The sequence below is a fragment of the Rhopilema esculentum genome, chromosome 16 (genome assembly GCF_057945365.1).
Source record: "Rhopilema esculentum isolate cy_ngs chromosome 16, ASM5794536v1, whole genome shotgun sequence".
In the NCBI taxonomy this organism is placed as follows: Eukaryota; Metazoa; Cnidaria; class Scyphozoa; order Rhizostomeae; family Rhizostomatidae; genus Rhopilema; species Rhopilema esculentum.
Window position 1 is genome coordinate 399,051 of NC_142830.1, and position 20,835 is coordinate 419,885.

Here is a 20,835-nt window from a genome sequence, read left to right on the forward strand (position 1 = left end):
ACGATGAGAATTTCAAAATAATGAGTTTGCGATGGGGATCACCAATACCACGGCGTGGAAAACCAAACTCTTAGCATATTCAAAAATTAATAAACTTGATGAAATTATTTCAATCTCGACGTCAGTCGTGAAACGCCTTTCTTGGGCAGCCTCAGAAACTCTTAGCTTTTTCTCAATTTATGAATTTGAGGCACGTGTTTTTTAAACTGAACTTTTAAAAGAGAATATATTGACCTAGGAAATGCTGACGAAACAGTACCACAGAATAGACAATACACTTCAACATAATTAGATTTTTTACATTCAGAAGCACCTAGAACGTTTTGGTTCATTTACGGATAGGCAGGGCCCACGCCATCGAGGGGCCAGGGGCATGGCTCCCCTTTTTTCGAAGCAAATAATTCCAAAGCTGCAATTAAAGATGAAAGAAGCCTTGCCCTCACTTTTGTTGGCCTTGTCCCCACCTTTCGTTGGCTTGCCCCAAACTTGCAAACTCGTGGCACAGGCCCTATTAGGTCTTGACTTTCAATTTATCAGCTACGAATGCTGAGAAGATTTGTTTTGTGCCATCAAACAAAGCGAAAATTCAATTGTAGTTGGTGCTTCTGACGTGAGTTTGAAAGTTTTAAAAATAGAGTTATAGAAATTTACAAAAGATTTTGTTTGATAATAGCAATAACAGGTCATAGCAAATTTTCATTACCATACATTTTGCATGCCTTCGAAGCCATAGAAGCTTTGGTCAATTTAAGACAAAAGGGTCTTATTCTATTTGTGTATGGCCTGAACCTTCTCATTTGCAGATATGTTACATGCCTACTCACAACATGATTTTAGAGACCTTTACATTTTATCATGTCCTGCTTTGCCAGCGACCTGGAATAATGGTTTGCCTAGTGTCCGTTACACGCCTTATCGTTCCCTCTAATTACCTTAACATTCTCGTTTGTATCTTGATAATAAATCAAACGGTACTCTTTTGAAATACGAAAATGTAAATCTAGTATTGGAGCCCCCCGCCAAGGGCAATAATGTTTCCAAATTCAATGGGTTTGCGGAATCTGAATATGTTTGAGGCATGGATCACTTGGCCTTTTGTTCCCATTCTCTCTAATTTTATGCGACATCCTCTCAGTTGTCGTAGGGCTAGTTAGAGAAACTATCTGGTTAATGAAGAAATATCATTTTAAGAACAATACTATCGAAGTTTCAGGGTATTGGATTTCAAATCAGAGAATATATCTTCGATGTGGTATTGCGATGGACGTATTGATATTGGTGCAGTGAGACGGCATATTTTGCATTTTCGAACAGATGGTTAACAAACATGCCTGCCCTTGCAACCAGAAAACAAATTTCTTCAGGTATGTGATTTTGCTTGTATTTTCCGGCCGTCAAACTTTCATTTTAGTCTCTTTCCGACCGATGCAAGCAGTTTTTGCCGTACGATTTACGTTAAATAGGGTACCCTAGGAATTGTTTCGCTCTAAATTACTCTCCTACACTATAAGGGATATATTTTTGTACATTTGTTCATTGTCTATGGTACCTTTCCAAAATCAAAGTATCCAGTAAAGTTCCTAACCTCTAAAAGCGGTTTTTACAAGTTATTTGAATCTCCCACTACGTTTCATCAAAACAGGAACGCCATTACCTTTTATCAACCTTGCCTTTGAGCTGCAGTCTCGACGAGATTTGGCTTTTTTACTTTCGCTTTCATGTTTGTAGATGAACGCGGAGCTGTCTTTTCGTGGAAAATGTCAGTCTAAAAAACTGCATTTCATGATTTTTCTTTTAGCAGAGGGATGAATGGTTACTAGCCCGTGAAATTGTTGGAATTCCTACATATTTGCTTGCATAGGAATTCCAAAATATTTGCCCTCCCAAAAGCAATTTGATCTAAAAACACAAAAAGCTCTAACCAAATTCGCACCCAGTTTCCATCTAAACCAGAGAATATTTTTAACTGCCTTAGATTGATAGGCTTAGAGTGATTTCTATTGATATGAGCATATTCAGTTGGTTTTTGATCAACACAAAAACCACATTATGAAAAGATAAAAAGACCAGGCCACATGTTGTTAATACAATATTCTACTCAAGAATGCCAAATTATTTGGTATTTTGAAACACTATAACTGGCTAAGAACTTGTGACTATCCTCTGCTCAAGACTAGCTTTTTCCCTGCCGTTCACCACGTCGATCGTGTTATTATCAATGGTTGCTGCAACCATCTCTATAACCATTTGTTTCATAGCGCACCGTGTGTGCCGCCTTTAATCCGTGCCATCGGATTCAGAGGATTAATATTTTGACCAACAAAATGCTATTAAGCTGAGAGAACGCTAAAGAGCCTTCCGAAGTGTGTAAATATCTTGACCGAAAATAAAGAATATTTGGTCTTTATGAATAAAACTGTTGTAGTAAAGGAACTGAAATATGCCAGTTTTACCCTTTCAAAATACAACATGCCCCCGCCTCGAAACCTCTCGCAATTGCATCTTCTGTTAAGAGACCGAGCCATGTGCTTTTCCATCTTGTCAGGAAACCTAAAAATGGCGCTCAGACAAGCGTTTATCCTCACGGTACTTAAAGGCTAGCTTTGGTTGTTTACATAGCTGGAAATCTGCAAAACAGCTTTCAAAAATACGAAAGACTCTGGAGCATGAAAAACTGTTCCTTCTTTAATCTGTTTATTCGAATAGCTACCCGTGTTCACGGAAAACGAAATTTGAGGGCGAAGAAGAAAATTGTATCACAATCGAATTAACTGATAAGCAATTTTTGATACTCACCAAGAGCCTGGAAATGAGCAACACATCTGTCCAATATAAAGTTACTTTTCGGGTTAAATTATCTGCGCTTAGATAATCTCCAATTGACAATTAAAAAAAGGTTTGTTGGCGTGTAGCATAACTTTTTTTCATGCGAAGGGTCTTTGCTTTCTCTTTTATTAAAAAGAGCCGGTACAAATTTTTCCCGATGGATTTCCACGTTCAGTAAATATTTTGCGTAAACTGAGATGCCTCCCATATTTCCTATAATTTTCTTCACTTATTTAACTTTTTTGCTGCTGTGTTTCCTGCATTCTGGTTTCCCTCCAATCCTTCCTATACTCAATTTGCTAGCCTTTCTGTGAGAAAATCTGTCAATTTTTATACTTCAAGAACCCGGAGACTGCCTGCTGCTTCAAAATGATTACAGACCGGAGCCTTGGTGGGATATCAAATAATCTCCCTTACCTAAGGAATGCCTTATTAAATAATGTGTTGATGTTGAAGCTTTTCGTTTTAATTAAAATAATAAGATTCAGGTTCTAATGCATATAAGGAGAGGTTTTCCAGGCACGTAAGTATATAGATAATGATAAAATTATTTCTTTTGCAAGAAAAACATTGGAGTCTAGTGTCAGTTAACATGCAGGGTACGCTTAGTCTCCGTTTGTAGTGTCGCCAGCCTCATTTCTGATCAGAGGTAATCAGATTTACCAGCATTGATCCTTTGTGGCCATTTTCTGTTTCTGTATGCCCACATATTCGCCATAATCGTATTAAGGCTTTCTTCACTTAGAAATAATATCCTTAAGTTAATCTTGGCTTTATTTCATCTGACCATGTCTCTTTTCCACTTGTTTCCAGTAATAAAAAACTATCCTCCGCTATTGGCTACTTCCAAATTGTTTCTGAGACAAGCCATCAGTTGTCACTGAACCTTTTCCATGTAACAAACGCTGTGAAATCTTATTTCAATTTCTAATATTTGCATCTCTAATTCGCATTTGCATAATCTAATTTTTGATTGCTTCATTCCACTTCAGTGCAGTCTTAACCTCTTCTTATTTGATCAGCACGATTAGTATTCTGGGAGAAAAAGAAAATATCATTTTTCTAAGCAGAATTGTTGTGCGTCTATTAGAAATAGAATTTTCTTTGGAATTCCGGATCTTTCTTATCTTGACCATCTAGTTATGTGCAGGTGATCACAGGAAGCCCTATAGATACTTCTCGTTGAAACACAATTTTTGAACCTCATTTATCCCCAGCTCGGTTTTACGACGAAGTTACGCCGATAAAATAGTTTGAGGCAAGTTTGAAGTTGATTTTGGGCCTCGCTGTCATTTGATTTGCGACTCTTACTTTTCCAGACGTTGCCTCTTACTGAATTGCCAGATTTCAACAAAAGTCGCCAGGCTTCAACAGAAGACACCAGCACTCAGTTACCAGTTCCGATTTATTGAAATAAAGTAACAAGTAACAGATGAAAATTAAGAGGAATCATTTTGATAGTTGACAGCCAGTCTTTTTCAAGTAAAAGCAAAGTTATAAGAGTAGAACCACTCTTGTATGTTAATTCTACCATACTAACACACGGTTTATATATATATCTTGCATAGAAGATTCATTAAGGTCATACGTTATAAATATTTCCAAACAGGATCTGTTATCAAAGGACCACCACCCTACCAATTTGATAGTAAAATGCTCCACTCTAGGTTTGTGTTTGGTTAAAGATCATTAGCAGAATTTCCTAACACTACAATTCTATCATTTTTGCCATCGGCTCGGCTACACATTTCCCGTAAATAACCTCTTTACTGTGAAGACCTTCTGTCCCTTTTGAAGGATATTGAAACAAGAGTAATGGCCCTAGAAGAAGACATCGCTGAACTGAATTCCGTGCTCGACGATCTCAACAGCATGATGAAGGATATCAGCGTTCAAACAGTTCTGGAGTTTTTTCCATCAAATAATAATGAGGTGTTGCATTAGTTTTCCTTTGTTTTAAAATTTACTTTGATTTAAAAGATAAGTCTGATTCTCAACCAATTCAAAGCAAGGTTTAATCCATTTAAATCAAATATTGCATTTGTTCTCCAGCAACAATTAGCAATTATATTGATATAACAGCATTCTGTTTTGCTGTAAAATGTTTTTGTTGTGGCAAATGGACATTCTAGAACGTAACGATAAATTACATTGTGCTCATGACTCAAGTTTTTCTTGCACCAATTTACGATAGATTTAGAGCTAATAGGTTTTGTCTGTGTTATGATAGATCAATATCTGTCTCAAACTGTCGCAAACTTCACGGATGGGTACCATTTTTTGTTGCTAGGATGTGATATTTTTAAATACACCTATTTATAGAATGGGGCATTGCCGTCAATCACAAACCAGTCAGTCTCGACTATCATGCCAGCTTAGAACGCCATCAGAGGCTTGAATTTTAAGTAAACGAGGCTCTTAGTTACTTCAGACATAATTCCTTCTCTGTCTTAATATGTTATGACATTTAGTCATAAAAGCACAAAACATTAGATGATTATGACCCATTCATTTCGGTTCTGTCAGCTGATGTAGGCACGTTGGTGACCAATCTGTTGCCGTAGGCCGCAAGGACATTTTGACATTAATTAAGTCTTGCATCGATTATGGTTTTTAATTACAGAAAATTACATTCATGCTTCTCCTGCTTGATATTTCAACTTCTTTTGCAGACATTTAAAGACATTCTTACTTCTGAAATGGACACTGATGGGCCAGCCGGTATATTTCTTGACACATTTACTTTTATCATTATCGTTTCACAATGATGTTTTCCACCTTCATGTTTTCCACAATGATATCATACGTTTGCTGAATTCAGTACCATACTAACATTAACTGCAGTGACTCTGAAGGAAATTCTTGAGAATTTGTTTTCATTATAGGAAGGCTGTTGCGCACTCTGTCAAAAGATGAAGGAAACAAGAGCCTTTTACATGCAAATAACATTAGCAAAAGCAATGAAGTACAAAGCGTTAGCTCTTGCAACGTCAACAGCAGTTGCAACCATGAAAATGACCAGGCCAGCTCGGTCTCCTCAAACTCTTTTTCAATTGATGAAACTATAGTGGATCTGGCCTACTGTTCAGAAGGAGGCTCGCATACCAGGCCGAATTCGATTGTCAAGTTAAAAAGCGAATGCAGTTCTGAAACCAGTACTGAGTACGAAAATTCTTCGATGGAAAATTATCCACTCTCCAACGGGAAAGTATCACCTGAGGTATGTTTATTCTCTGCCTTTCTGAAAGCAACGCTGTAACTAGCATATAACATTACTTGCAATTGTTATAACAAAACATATCTAGTTAAGGAGCACTCTGTGGGTCGCTCCTTTTACGTGCTTGATTTCATCGTAAAAGGTTTCATCCTTTTACGTGCTTGATTAACGCCGCAATTATCTTCATAGAAGTTGCATGTCACTGTATTTTTCCAAGAAAGGCCTATTGACCTGGAGATTCCGTTTTCTGCTACTGCCAAGGACATTGCACATCGCATTATTATCATCAACCGTCTTCAAAGAAGCCAGGAATGGACAATTTTTGAATGCTTAACGGATTATGATTTGGGTAAATGAAGCATGTTCCCTTTAATTTCTTATTCATGCCTTTGCGCTTTGCAGAGAATTAGAATAGCATGCTAGCTTATTCTATTTTCATTTGACGGCAACTTCATTTGCTCATTACCGAGGCGAGTTTAAGTCTAACTCAAGTATCTTTTGATATTACTGTCATGGAATGCCTGCCTATAGTGCGTGGAATCCCTGTACTATTAATACTGTTAAGTTGCTAATGGCAAAATAAAATAAAAATTGAACCATCCCATCTATGAAAATCAGTAAGGTGAAAGCATCCACAGTAAACACATTGCACAAGGTTTGATATGATTGAGCATCTGTTTAATGTTTAAGGGCACTGTTTCTCATGTTAGTGAATAGTTCACGTCAACATTTCGCCCAAAGCGCGTGAGAATTTAAAACTGCTGGTAGAAAACTGATCTTTTGCCAGAACTTGCAAGTGTAGAAATGGTTAGAAACAGTCTGTTTTGCCATTAGCTATGCCTTTTCACAGTTCCGATGAACAGTCAGTTTGCTCCCCATGGCTTTTATTCTGCGTGAAAAGCTGTGCGGTTTGCCATATATAGCTGACACCCATCTTAAAACATGAATCCAAAACCTGATGTATAATTCATCCAGTAGTTTCAGAGCAAAATCATATGGGGTTTATGTGTTCGCATAAGCTCACCAGTGATTCGTTATGGTTCCGAATCGTTGGCCATATAACTTTCAAAGCGGAATACCTTGACTTAGGGATCGAATCGGTTTCGAGCGTTATCGTGTGAAAAGAGCGCCTGTCCGATATGAATATAGACCCAATACGATATGAATTCAGTTTAGCGTGAACAGGGTTACAGTAAAGGAGATTATTTTCAACTTCTATCAAATTCCGGTGATAGAGTTTGTCTTTGTGTAAATGCAAGATTATCCAATGAGTTAGATTGTTATTGATTGTAGTCAATCGCAGTTATTTCTGGACTCCCTTCAAAGCAGAGAAGGTCTCTCTCTAGTAGCACCTTGGTTAACATATGCTTCTTGGCGCTTCTAAGTCTTAGAGCTTTTGTACTGTCGACAGCAAGACACCTGCCTATAAGGTGCGTATTGCAGCAAGGAGTTTTGAACGAATTTAATAATTACTCTCACAAAAATGGTCGAAAGTTTCTGAAACAGTCTCTGAAACCTATTTAGTTGGCACAGTATCGTAGGAGAATGTAAGCAGGAAAAAGTTAATGGCTACCGCTACAGTATAAATGTCGAACCGGATGCCTTTCAAGGCATTTCTGCAATAAAATATATTTAAATAAAGGTTTTTCTCATTTCCATTTGCGAAGCATTGTCAGTGAATTCTTTTTTTGTTGCAGAACGAAATTTAGAAGATCACGAACTCATCAAAGATGTGGTCAAAAATTGGCCTAAGAATTCGGAAAACCGTCTGCAAATGAAAAATTTCACCAAAAAGTACGAATGTTTTGAAAAACCGGCAGTAAGTTGTCACTATTTTTCTTACATATACCTCTGTCAATTTCATTTTTTTAATGCTTCTTGTCGTTTTCCATATATTTGCACGAAAACTGCGAACTTTGCTTTTTCTTTCATGACTTTGAGACTAAGAAAGAAAACTAAAGAAGGCAGCTTCATGTTTTATTAAAACACCTTGAATCGGGTCTTTACAGCAATTTACAAGTCACAAATCATTTTGCTCCATTGAAACCGCGTGGAGCCCTCCACCTGTAATGCATGTCAAGTTGCCTAACAAGCAGTTGCTTTTAACAGTTACTTTTTCGTCTGACCTGCTTTACAAATCATTGCAGATCTACTTTCCAAGCTATCTTCTTTGCAACGATGAGACAACGAAAACTGCCACACTAAGAGCCGATGAACAATTGAGCCCCGAATATGCTGTAAGTCATCACAGCTGACCTTTTCTTGGTAGAATTATTTTTACGAGGAAAAATGGCTGCTTTGCGACCATCAGCGAGATTGATTTACCATTGTCTGAAAGGAAAGTACATCCATGGCTGTTTTGCGATGATCATTAAATATTGCCTCTGTTTTAGACGCTTGTTGATGAGAAACTGGATAACTACTAATATTCGTAGCCTTAAAATTCTTACTCTTATAATTCAAGCACAACTTCTATATTGTTTTTGTTTACTTTTTTACTTATTTGATGAATTTATTATTTTAGAGTTATTTCATGTCCGACAACAAAGTTCCTCAATTGGAAAACTTTCTTCACTTGAAAGAATATCGCAAAAAAACATGGAAGAGAAAATACTGCCTGTTAAAAGCTACTGGTATTTTCAGTTCAAGCAAAAGTGGCTTTAAGGTAAAATGGCAAGAGTTTTTTGAAAGCATCATTTAACCCTAAGCCTTGTTTGACGAAAGTTCAACGAGAAACTAGTATATTATTTAGATAATTATTTCAAACTGGAAGTAGGTATGGATAAAAATTTTATCGCATTTTGCAGAGAAAAATACGAAAGTCGTAATTTTTTGTCTTGCACAGGAGATCTTCTTTCCGCTCATAGAATTAATTTCAGGATGCGATTTATACTAGAGTGGTCTGTTTGATAGTGATAGTGAAAATGGCTCATTTTTATTTGATAGTTATCATTTTCAGAGCGTTCATGTTTCAAGATAAGTAAATCTAAATACCTTCGTATCTTATTCGATCTTAGAGACATTACCTGATCAAAACATACAGGTAAATTCTGTCTAATTATGTGATAAATTCTTTTCATACAGCGAAGTTCAAGAGAAGTTAAATGCAATGTCGAGTTTGAGGACTGTAAACTGTTTTTTACTACATCGTCGTTCAAAGGGTCACAAAGTGCTCCATTTGCCCATTGTTTCTGCTTTGTTGTAAGTTTGAGCTTTGTTTCTTTATATTTTCGTTATTTTGCTATCGAAGTCGTCGTTTGATAGTATAACACTGCATTTCGAGGAGAGAAAGTTTTTTTTAGTTTGATTTGCAGGCGACCTGTATCCCAGTCAAATTTGTTTAAAACTTTAAAGAACCCTCAAAATCTTCTCTAGGGTCAAAATGAAATAAACTTTCAAGCTGTATGATGCCAAAAAGATAGTGTACATTCAGTATATGCACGTTTGAGAAAAATTGAAACATTCACAGTTGGAAGCATAACATGTCTATGAAATTAGAATAACTTTGCTGAAAGGCTGTGCCTTTAGATTCGAAAACTTTCATCGCTTAAATGAGGGGAAATTGTGCTTTTAATGTCAATGCTTGCAAATATTTAGATTAAATTGCAAGAACTGCTACTGGAAAATTGGCATTTTGTAACAGGGTATTTTTCCAAGACACTATCTTACTACAGTTACATTTTAACGTGAAGCCCAATTTTTAATACCTTTGTTCATTTTATAGCCTGACAATCTTGCATTCCATAAAGATATCAAATGTTTCTGTGCTGAAAATGAACAAGTGATGCAAAGTTGGGTTGTCGGATTTCGACTTGCAAAGGTGACTATTGGAATTTTTTTGGATCTTTCATTTATCATAAAAGTCAAATAAATAGATGACCCATAGGAATGTGCTAGTTTTAGATGGATAAGTAAAAATACAAGAATGCTAGTAAACAATTATTTAAAATATGTTACTCAGCGAAACGATTAACTTTATTTTGAACCTGTGTTTGTCCTGCTAAAATCATTAATTATCATCAGCATGCCAGTAGGGGTTGACCAGGGAAAATGGTTTGGTTTGGTTTTCATAAAAATTGTTTAAACTAATTAGAAAAAGAACTGGGATAAGACTGATCCTTGTGATAGCTTTATTTTCTGGAACTATTCCACAGAAATTCTGATTAGCTTTGAAACGAAAAACTAAATGGTTGAACAACTATCCTTTAACAATTGATAAACAGTTTGTTATGGATAAAAGAAAACGTTATATAAGAAGATATCCTCCTTTTTGGAATTTTGTATGCCACTAAATGTTAAAAGGCGCCGTTGATACTGATTAGAATTTAACACAATGTCACACTAAGACTAACTTTTGCAAGCAACATCAAAATAATCTTAACTTAGTCTTTGGCATGAAACTTTTCTGGTGAGAAGGTTTGCAATGTCCTCACAATACCAATTTTTTACTTTTGATCACCGAAAATGGGGTCGAAATCAAGCTCAAAAATTCATATTGGGGTACTTTTTAAAGCTGTAATTAGTGCCCCGTTCTTCAGAGCAATTTGTTTTGTTGAGAACGTCTACAGAAAGCTATCGTAATTTCACAAAATGTAGGGTCTCGTAGTTGATGTGGCATGAGAAAACGATAAACTTTCAAAGCATCTTGGTTCTTTTGAAGCAGGTCGTTAGATTCCGTTTAAGAAAATGGCAAGTATAATTGTATGCGTATAAAATGCATATAAATGATAGAACATTCAGCCATTTAGTTTTGAGCACTTGGAAGCGATATGAGTCTACCCATATTCAACCGATTCTCTTCTGTGCAGAAATAGACGAATACATTAAATAAAACAGTACGGAATACTATTTTCTGCGAAACACTTTGTTTTTTGAAAACAATTTGGATATGAAAAATGCAGTTTTCATGACAAATAATTGTCAATGACTATAAACTCAAAGTGGGGATCTGAACCAATAAACAACCTTAACATTTAAACATTTTTTACTTGCGTTTTATAAAGCCTTTAAAAAATTCTGCTGCAAAACTCTCTACACAGTCAGAAAAAATGGGCAACGTCCATTGAGATCGCTTCATCTATGCTTTTCATTAGATGATTTTAATTTGTTCTTCTCAACATTTCTTCGTTCATTCATTCCGAAAATATCAAAAATAAGGAAATTCAATTACTGGAAGAGCATTATTCAAGCAATTATTTGTCTGGGAAATGTACCATCGCTTTTTGCAATGCCAACGTTTTTGTATAGAACTTTTGATTACATTGCCAGTTTTTAAATGAAAAAAGAAAGAAGCACAGACTTAGAACGATGCCACCCTATGTAAGAGACTAGCATAAATTTTAAGTTTGATTAAATTACAGTAAAGTAAGCCCATACTGTCATCATACTCATGAACTCTAGTAGAAATAAACATAATACTAAATACACTAGTTACAAGATCAAAATGGGAATGGCAGAAAAAATGAGAGCTGTGCAGCTCCCTTGCGTGTAAATCCACAAAACTAGTGCAAAGATGTCAAAATATTCAATCGACAAATGAAATCATATCGATGGTTAATTTCTCGTTTTTTAGTATGGCGTACTTTCCAAAAGAAGAATTGATCCAACCATTTGCTTTTGCAAACCCCTTTTTTAACAAGAGCTTTCTATGGCATCAAGTCACAAAACATTCGCTCCAAAGGACACTAATTGCAGTTCTGATTATGGCAGATTTTCGTGTCGCGATTCCGACCCTGCTTTGCCGCATATCAATAAGTGTGCTAACACAATTGCTCTGATGAATACCCAATGCCGCCTTAACTGCTGGTGCAACTATTCACGTATATCGAGAGCAATTACATGCCGTCTCGGCCACCTGCCCTGTCCGATTGCAGTTTTTATACTATTTTGAAATTGCCTAATAAGCTAGATTTTATTTTAAGTTATTTTCTACCATTTGTCATTTCCTTACCAATTTATAAATTCGTGGTGTATTCTCTTTTGATGCGACGTTGATGCTGGTATACGAAATCTTGACTAGGAAGTCGCACTGTTTTCCATTTAGACAAGATAAACAACATTTTGCAGGTTCTCTGATATAGCGAATTCTACAACGTTGTCTATAGCATATTCAATAGCGGATACTATGATTTTGCGTTCAATGCACTATAGGTGCCTGATGTTAGACGTCTTTGTACTTTACTCCACCCAGCTAAATTCTTTCAAATCAGTCATGGCTACAACGGAGAAGAATTTAAGAAATTTCAATTCCAAAATGTATATAAATTCGTTTCTAGGAGATGTGTAAATAAAAAGTTTAGTTTATTGCAGCATATGATGCCTTAGCGTTAATCGTGCGGTAATATTAAGACCTTGATCGGTTTATACATTCTTTTATTTATGTTATAAGAACAAATGGGTAAACATTTCGGAAACACAGGCTTCTTGAACTGTTTAAAATGGGTTTGTATCGCTACTTGACATTTGTTTTCAACTTTGTAGGTTCAACACGCATGTGTCTAAATTTTCACTGCTTTGTACCTCAATCTAATACCATCAGCTGTATTTTTTTACCTATCAACTTTATGCAAGTTATACCTTTTGCTGTAATATTTTTCATTCAACGTTATTCTAAAACTATCAGTCTCCGCCATTTTTGCCATTCTTTCCACGTCAGATTTAGAGTATTCTATAAATTATCATTTAACTATTTCTATTACTTATGATACTTCATCCAAACAACGATAATATAATGAGCAAATAAATTAGATAACGAGTCTATGCTCGAAACGTCGTGTTTCTAGCAATCATCACTTAATTTTGTTTTAGTACTTCATTTATTCGCTCATTTTATTGTCGTAAAAAATTATCATATCTAACAAAGCCTAATTGCATTTTTCTAATTGTCATGAAAATTGTCTGTCTATTGGAGTGGTTTACTATCTCTTTGCATTTGCTATTTCATCGCATCAATAATGCTGGTAACATACTTTAAGCTGTTTCTGAAATAGTTTTTTTTAATTACAGTTTGGCTCGAGATTGTACAGGAATTATAAAATTGCCACTCAGGATAACAGAGCGGCTAAAACTGTTTCTGCGCCGGTTGATATGGTAAGATATCTTATTCTGAATGTACCATCTATTTTAATCAAGCAAATTTAGAGCAAATTTTGCTTGCTTGATGATTCATGATGATTAGATTGGATTGCTTAATGATTAGACAGCCAATCGTCTTTTTACAAGTCTCGGTGACTCGTTTCTCTCATTAATGTTAATGCTGTCACCTACCTATACCTTCGTCAAGTACTTCCTTACATGATTTTCAGCTATTTTTAATGTTTCTAGCATCTTTGCTATTTCCATTTCTACTACCTTGCTACCCTGATTACCAGGGTCTCAAAAAGAAGTCGAGTCCAACAATCGAATTGCGGAGTCTGTTCAATTCTTTCACTGAGGCTTTAGTACCGAAGGCACGATGTTGCAAACACGACTCATGTTAATTTTGGTGTTACAAAATTTTATTGTATTGCCATCTGGAAAATTTAGAGAATCCCCTAATTTTTCTACAGGATTCTGTTATCAGAAGAAAGCGTCCGTCAATTGACTATCGCGTGCCTATCGACTTTTCTGGCAATGCAAGCCGTGTCGTGTCAGACCCCGATGCAGCAAAAGCAGTTATTAACTCAATTTCGTCTAAACTTCCGGTAATTATCACATATTTGCATTATTTAACATAACATTTGAATAGCCCTCTTTCCCTTTAGACAGTTTTGATTTTCACGAATGTTTCAAGTTGGGAAGAATTTCTTTTTTGTGACTTCTATGGTATTTTGCTGAACCATCAAAGTCGATTTTGATGTGATTGAGGTGCAAAGAGGTAATATTCGAGCAAAGAAAGTTTGGTTGATTTTGGCAGACAATTACTTTTATCTTTAAAATATGCAAATAAACTGAAAATTTCTTCGACATTTGTAACTACAATTTACGTATTTGTTTTTATAGTTGAACTGATCTACATCGATTAATCATTGATACTCAATTATAGTCCAAGCAACCGCCATTCTAAGCAAAATATAAAGTAAAATTTTCAAAACAAACTTTTATATTTCTCAGCTCTTGGTAGAACAGCCTTTCAGTCGTTTTCCAAACATTTCTTAAGAATGGTTATATCCTGATGTTTTTGTGTGTACAATTTCACTTTGTTGTTTGCAGAAGCGCTTGAAGAGAAGATCAACTGGAAGTTTTCATTCACCTTATTCATCCGGGGTGCCAGCTGTCGTTGGTAGGCGTCTTTGAAATATACAAAATCAGTTGCTTGGAAAATCTGATAAAACACTTTCTTTCTAGCTTAGGAGGTTTTTCCAATTAATAAAAAGCTCTTCGCTTTCATGCCGTTGTATCTACGAAGCTGAATTTTGTTTGACTGAGCTGTGTTTAGTAAGATGATTGCATTAAGTGAGATTTATTAGTCACCTCTGCTAGTTCTCGTGATTTTAATTTATTGCTGTGCACGCATAGAGATGATACATAGATACTTGTGTCAAACAGCAAACAATCTTAATCAGTTTTTCGCAAGCATGGATAACTAGAAACAAAAGATTCTGGTTCTTGTTTAATTGTGATAATATTAAACCTCTTTTCTTCATGCTTCCAACATTGCCTCTACTGGTTTTCCCATTCATATTGAATTTCCTTACAGGCACTACGTATTCAAACATGAATGAATAGCGGTTCAGATCCTCTGAGGTTTTAATTTGTTGTTTTTAATTATATTTTTAATTCTGATTATTATGCTCCAGAGAAACCATGGTTTCATGGGAAATTGGAAAGAGAGCAAGCTGCAAAGCTCCTTCGAAGCGGCGGCCTAGAAGAAGGGTTAGTGAATTTCACATTTTCTTCATCCAAATCGAAAGCTATTTTAATTTCGAAAGCTATTTCAGTGTCTACATAATGTTGAAATTTATATATTTGTTTCTACAGAGCATTAATTTTATTTCAGACTGTTTTTGGTCCGAGAGAGCTGTACGTCAGCTGGCGTCCATGTCATCAGTGTTGTGAAGAAAAAAAAGATTCTCCATCATCAAGTCTTCAAAGTATGACATTTTTTTCCCCTATTTCATGAAAACTCCAGCAAATTATTGCTTGATGCTAGCTAGTTGCATAAAGCTAGTTGCAAAAAGCTTGATTTAGTCCCATAGCCATGTTTGGCGGTTTTCGTCGTGCTGTTTCGAACATTCAAATGCCACGTGTTTAAAGAAAAAAGTTTTTCCCGATTGCCGATTGTCCTGTACATCTACTGTTCAAATGTTTGCAGTTTGATTTTTGCAGCTGAGCACCGGACCCGTTTCGAGTTAGTGTTATCAAGGCTTTGCCTGTTTCTATTCCTGTTTAAATTAATGCAAGTAAATTGTAACTCAGAACCTGTTCTTGTAAATAAAATCTTTTTTGCTGCATCATTGAATTTTAAAAAGCATTTTCGATAATCATGTGCCCTTTTCTTGATTGTAGGCCGTTGGTGAAGGCCAAGTCTTTTACGGCCTTGAGCATGGGCCTCGATTTCAGTCGCTCGAACAGCTCATAGAATTCTATCAAAACTACAGACACGCTGGAAAACCTCCATTGCTGCGAAAAGCTTGTAAACGTGTTGAAAAATAGATCAAAGTTTATTTTACTTGCGAATGCCTTGGCTGGATGCATGGACGCAGTCTTGGCAGTCGCTAGATGACAGATTACGAATCATGAAATCGTCCCCATGCCGCCAGAGATGATACAAACCACCTTGTACAGCTGGGAACGTGGAGCCTCAGTTGCACATTGAATGCATTTTTTGCGCCAAACTCTTTGTAAATATTGTAATGTACATAAACCTGTTGTTGTCTTAATTTCATACGTCAATGCCTCTTTTTTATTGAAAACCTTGTCTTGCTAACACTCAAAATTGGAAAAAATACTGGTGACCATAATTTGATTACACGTTTGCAGTTTTATTCTGCCTCAAAAAGATCTTAAAAAATCAGAATTTAATAATAAAAAACAATCCAGATATATTCGTGCAATGATTTATGGAGGCAAATAATACCACAAGTTTTTTATTAATGATTTTCCAAGTAAATGTTACGTCGTTATTTCACAAGAACAAGAAAGTAGAAGTACACCGTGAATCAGAATTCAGTAATCCTTTTCTAATCTTTCCCTATGCGTTGTTTGAATCAGTCAAAGAAACCTTTTTTCTATAGTAAGTGAATATGATTTGACGATCACTGATCATCATAATGATAGCACCAAGCAGCTGACTAAAGAAGACCACTCTGAATCAGCAGTACACAGCATGATCTGAATCAGCATATGCTTGATGCTGTAAGAGCTATATCACCATTCAGCATTCCCTTTTTATCAAAACCAGTCATTCAGTTCGGTCCAAGAACAGCAATCTGTAAGTTTCCTCTTAATACAAGTTACAAGCCTTGAAGATCACTGACCTCTCGATAACTTTGAAGAGATCTCCCTACCTGCCATTTGGTGTTTCCTCGCGTCTAACGACAAAACATTATCCTCTGACTTGAAAAATATCTTTCTCAGTAAGTTCTTGACGGCAGACCTAATTTCGCTCATCCGAAGACAGTATATAGCTGGGTTTATCGAACTGTTCATAAGTATAATTGTCTCGACAACTTTGCTGATAATGATAATTTTTTGACCGGAAAATGACTTGTAGCTGATGCAGGCAACATGTGGCACGTAACAGACAAACAAGACTGCTATTAAAATGGCGACTGTGTTTGTTTTTCGTCTCTCTTCAGGTCGTTGGCTTCGCTCATTCGACGCCTCCACCTGTGATACGGTTTGCTCTGATATCCTCCTTTTGTGTCGTATTATGACGAAGTAGATACTAATGTAGCAAGCTATTATGGTAGTAATCGATATAACCATTACCAGCGCAGCCCCAATGTAAATTGCCACAGACCTTAGGCCAAGGTATGGAGTAAGCATTAATATCAACAAAATGGACCAGTCTATTGCTATGACAGCCAAGCACTTTCCTTTGCTTTGAAACTCTCTATAAAGAAACGGACGACAAATGGCGAACCATCTATCGACACTCACTATCGCCATAGTTGTGATTGATGCTCCAACACCAAAGTAAGCAAAGAATATGTGAACTTTTTGCAATGTGCAGTATGGACCATTTGTCTTGCCTAAAACTTCAAGGATTCCCCTAGCAACGTATATTGGCTGGACCATAATCCCAATCAATAAGTCAGATAAGCACAAGCTTCCGAGAAGGACGTTTGACTGGGACTGAATTCGTTTATTTCTTGCAATGGCAATTATTATAAGCAAATTTCCAAAAATTGCAAATAATGAGAGGAGTACAGTTAGAACTGATGTCACGATTACTGTGTAGAAATATTTTGTTGTGACAATGGCAACACGGCATTCAAGTAGATCAGGATATTTCATTTTTAGAGAGCTTTGGAGATAGGTTGTACGATCTGCTTCTTCTTCTGTCACCTTTTCTTGTCAGTTTATTTTCTTTTTGCTCAGTGTCTTCTTTCCACTGATAAGGATGTAACATAATTGTTATGAATAATTTTATGAAGAATTTAAAGGCACTTTTGATTAAAATGAAAGCAGGATGAAGGAAAAATGATCAATAGGAGAATGTTTTCAACTATCCTATAAATCTGATTCTCAAATCAAAACAGCCTGCAGATTCTATGCAGTTATCGAATTTATTAGAAATTTTTCGAGTACAAGCACAAAATGTTTTTTAGGCATCATTTTGAGCAAATGTTTGCGTGATATTTAAATATCAATGGTACAATAAAGCAAGCAAAACAAAGGGCATAAGTGAATGTGACACGTGAAAGTTGACATCGACAACATGTTGCATGGTCTAACAATTTCTTTTTCGTGAGACGAAAGTGTTTTGGCAGGCAAATCCGATTTTAACAGCACTTGAACAAAACATTTTAAGAATTCGGTAAATCATTTTGATTGTTGTTCGTTTAATAGCCTCATTTTTATGATCGATAAAGGCACTTTTTCTTGCTTACCAGAGTAAACTTCCTTTTGCTGTAAACAGTTCTTTGAAATTCTGAGACTCTTGAGTATGATTTCGTTTCCCTATAAAAATAGTAAACTGGCTAGGATTTGAGAAGGGCCATCAAAATAATACCAACGTTAATGATGCTCTTAGATGCACTTGATGCACCGGTCACTGCAGCTGTTTAATCAAATAACTTTGGCGCTTTTTCAATAACCTGAGTGTTTTAAAGGCTGATGATATTTGAAATAGAAGAATGATTGATACTTTTCAAAAATGAAGCATAGATTCTTTTATTTCCAAACTGCATTCTTGCAAAGAAACGAAAAAAACAAGAAATCGGAAAACTCGAAGGTTTCATAATTTGATAAAACACAAAAACGCTATTTAACTTACCCTTTGTGCACTTTTCAAGTTTCGATTCAATGTATTATCCAAGATAAAATTGATCAACATATCCAAAAGATCTTCAAAAATGCGTAAGAACCGGCTTAGAGATTCACGTCCATGTCATCTGAGTGTTTTGTTGTTCTCCCATGGCAGCAAAGAGAAAATACCAGACTGGACTAAATTAAATCAATTTCCCGAACTAACAAAACTGAAAATACCGATTCTTGTTTGCTCAAGCCAAAACGAATCTTTCTCTGAGGAACAAACGCTGCGTTTGACTTGTTGTTGATGTTTGCAGGAGCACCAGCTTTATCATTCATACATGCCAGTATGAGGTCGTCCGGACAGATTGCACGTGGCATCACACCAATAGAATTTATAGCCACATGAAGGAGCATAATATCCAGCCTGGACAATGAAATCTTTTGGACCTTTTATGGCGATTCTGAAACGGTTATCTTCTTGATCAGCCATTATAATCGACTAAGCTTTTTTAGAAGATAAGCAACTTTGCATTTTTTTCTTATTTTTGCACTCTTAAGTCTTTTTGGAGATTTCTCAAATATCAAATGCCAAGGAGCTACTTTTAAGAAATGAAAAAAAGTGACATAAGATAACATGAAATAGAACATAAATAAAACATTGGATTCTCGTCGCCGTTTTGCTTTGTTCCTGAATAAATATACCTGATCAGTTACACGAAGCTTATCTTCCTATTTTGTATGCAACTGTGAATCATTAAATCATTAAAAGAGGTTGACTTCCAAGTAGTTTTTAAGGCTGAGGATGAAGCGTTTTACGGGTTTTTATTTCTTCGGTAATATAAAGAATCGGTTTTCTAGACTGTTTTTTGCTCTTATTCAATTTGGCTTGTTGCGCTATGATCCAGATTTAGATTCTATTCAAAACCATTCGAATTTTTACGTTTTTATGGTGCTTATAGAAGACGAATTTTATTCATTTTAATCAAATTTTTTTCAAATTTTAATCAAAAACCAAGATACATTGACTGTAATATAGAAGTGCATATCATGCAAATATTTTTTCTTTGGGGGATAGTTTTCAGCAAAACGAGCCGCAATATGATCTAAAATCAAGCTCCCTTTTAATGCTGCCACGAGCAAAAACATCAAATGATGAAACTAACTTACTGGTCTGTAGAGGTAGCATTCTCTGGAACCAGCTGCCTGACACTGAAATGCTCGCCATCTATTTTAGGTTTTAAAAAAGAGATGAAAATTGGAATAGTGGAAATTTCACTTGCAAAACATTTGCAGGAAAATCACGTTAATTGTATCAATGTTTGTGCGTGTAAATGAGCCAATTTTTTAGCATTGACTTCCTTTTTATGTAGACAGTTAGTCTGAAGTGTCTATTTTGAAAGCTATTTCATAAAAGCAACTGTAAAAACTCAATAGTTATAATGATAATAATAGCGTACAAAAATTAGCAATTTCACTGACTGATTATGGTACTAAAACGCTTGCACAGAGGCGGATCCAGAGTGAGTTCCTTGCTGCACAGAACTCATTTTTCCAACATATAGTTAAAAATAGTGTTACCTGAAAAAAGTAATGTATTAACTAAAAAAATGAAGCCTGAAAATTCTGAGTTTTATCACAGTCTCTTCAAAAATCCTGAAATTGCCAAATTGATGTAAGTTGTTCACCCTTTTCGTTCCTCCTTCTCTGTCGTGATTTTGAAACGATTTTCCAGACGCTATGGAGGATAACAGCAGTCAATCCTAGAACTCGGAAATGAACGTTATGTGCCTCGGCAGAGAATGAATTGAAACAATGAAAGTTTTGTTTGAAACACGGATGGAACTTGGTCAAAACAGCATCTGGAACTCGGAAATGATACCATATTTGTAAAAGAGCTGTACAATGGCCCGTAGTTGATTGGCTACCTATTGTTTCTGTTCTATTGTGGAACTGCAAACATTGAAAATCGAAATGACGACTGCAGATGTCTTATACTCACGACTCTCGCAGCATTCCAGCGGATTAAAAACCATTTGAGATAAAACAAGGAAATATCGTTAATTTTCAGGAGCATTAACCACCTTGGTTTTAAATTTCAGTCTTTGCAGTCTTAAATGGCACGGGAGACCTATGCTCAGACGAAACACCATATTTTGATGAATATTATTATTATTATTATTATTATTATTATTATTATTATTATTATTATTATTATCCCTCAAACTTCAGACCTATCACTCTCCAATCGGTCCCACTAAAAATCTTCACATCTTGCCTCCGAGATTCTGTATTTGATTTTCTTAAACAAAATAGTTTCATAGAACATCAGATTCAAAAAGGTTTTACCCATCAGATATCGGGTACACTAGAACATACTGCGATGATGAGCCATA

General features: G+C 35.8%; 2 protein-coding genes across 3 annotated transcripts; one reads left to right on the forward strand and one right to left on the reverse strand.

Moving 5' to 3' along the window:
- Positions 1-26: 26 nt before the first annotated feature.
- LOC135682774 (growth factor receptor-bound protein 14) lies at positions 27-15,908 on the forward strand. The gene is made up of 16 exons (XM_065197801.2): positions 27-1,364; positions 4,624-4,758; positions 5,499-5,547; positions 5,712-6,046; positions 6,233-6,392; positions 7,741-7,862; positions 8,191-8,280; positions 8,568-8,708; positions 9,128-9,244; positions 9,768-9,863; positions 13,049-13,132; positions 13,591-13,725; positions 14,234-14,303; positions 14,821-14,896; positions 15,021-15,114; positions 15,530-15,908. The coding sequence occupies exons 2-16, from the start codon at positions 4,642-4,644 to the stop codon at positions 15,674-15,676; spliced, it is 1,833 nt and encodes a 610-aa protein (XP_065053873.2). The 5' UTR covers positions 27-1,364; positions 4,624-4,641; the 3' UTR covers positions 15,677-15,908.
- LOC135682778 (cannabinoid receptor type 1A) lies at positions 15,040-18,837 on the reverse strand. Of its 2 annotated transcripts, XM_065197815.2 has the most exons (3): positions 18,465-18,837; positions 18,079-18,148; positions 15,040-17,579 (listed from the first exon to the last, which is right to left on the reverse strand). In XM_065197815.2, exon 3 carries the CDS (start codon positions 17,480-17,482, stop codon positions 16,493-16,495), a length of 990 nt encoding a protein of 329 aa, XP_065053887.2. In that variant the 5' UTR covers positions 17,483-17,579; positions 18,079-18,148; positions 18,465-18,837; the 3' UTR covers positions 15,040-16,492. The 2 variants fall into 2 exon arrangements, with proteins under 2 accessions (XP_065053887.2, XP_065053885.2); XM_065197813.2 differs by lacking the exon at positions 18,079-18,148 and having other exon boundaries at positions 18,465-18,836.
- Between the last annotated feature and the right edge of the window lie 1,998 nt (positions 18,838-20,835).

Excerpts from the sequence above, each read along its gene's own strand:
- LOC135682774 (XM_065197801.2), top strand. The coding sequence starts at position 4,642 with ATGGCCCTAGAAGAAGACATCGCTGAACTGAATTCCGTGCTCGACGAT. Across the intron at positions 8,709-9,127 it reads CAAGCAAAAGTGGCTTTAAG|CGAAGTTCAAGAGAAGTTAA; the intron begins GTAAAATGGCAA and ends CTTTTCATACAG. Across the intron at positions 9,864-13,048 it reads TCGGATTTCGACTTGCAAAG|TTTGGCTCGAGATTGTACAG; the intron begins GTGACTATTGGA and ends TTTTAATTACAG.
- LOC135682778 (XM_065197815.2), bottom strand. The coding sequence starts at position 17,482 with ATGAAATATCCTGATCTACTTGAATGCCGTGTTGCCATTGTCACAACA.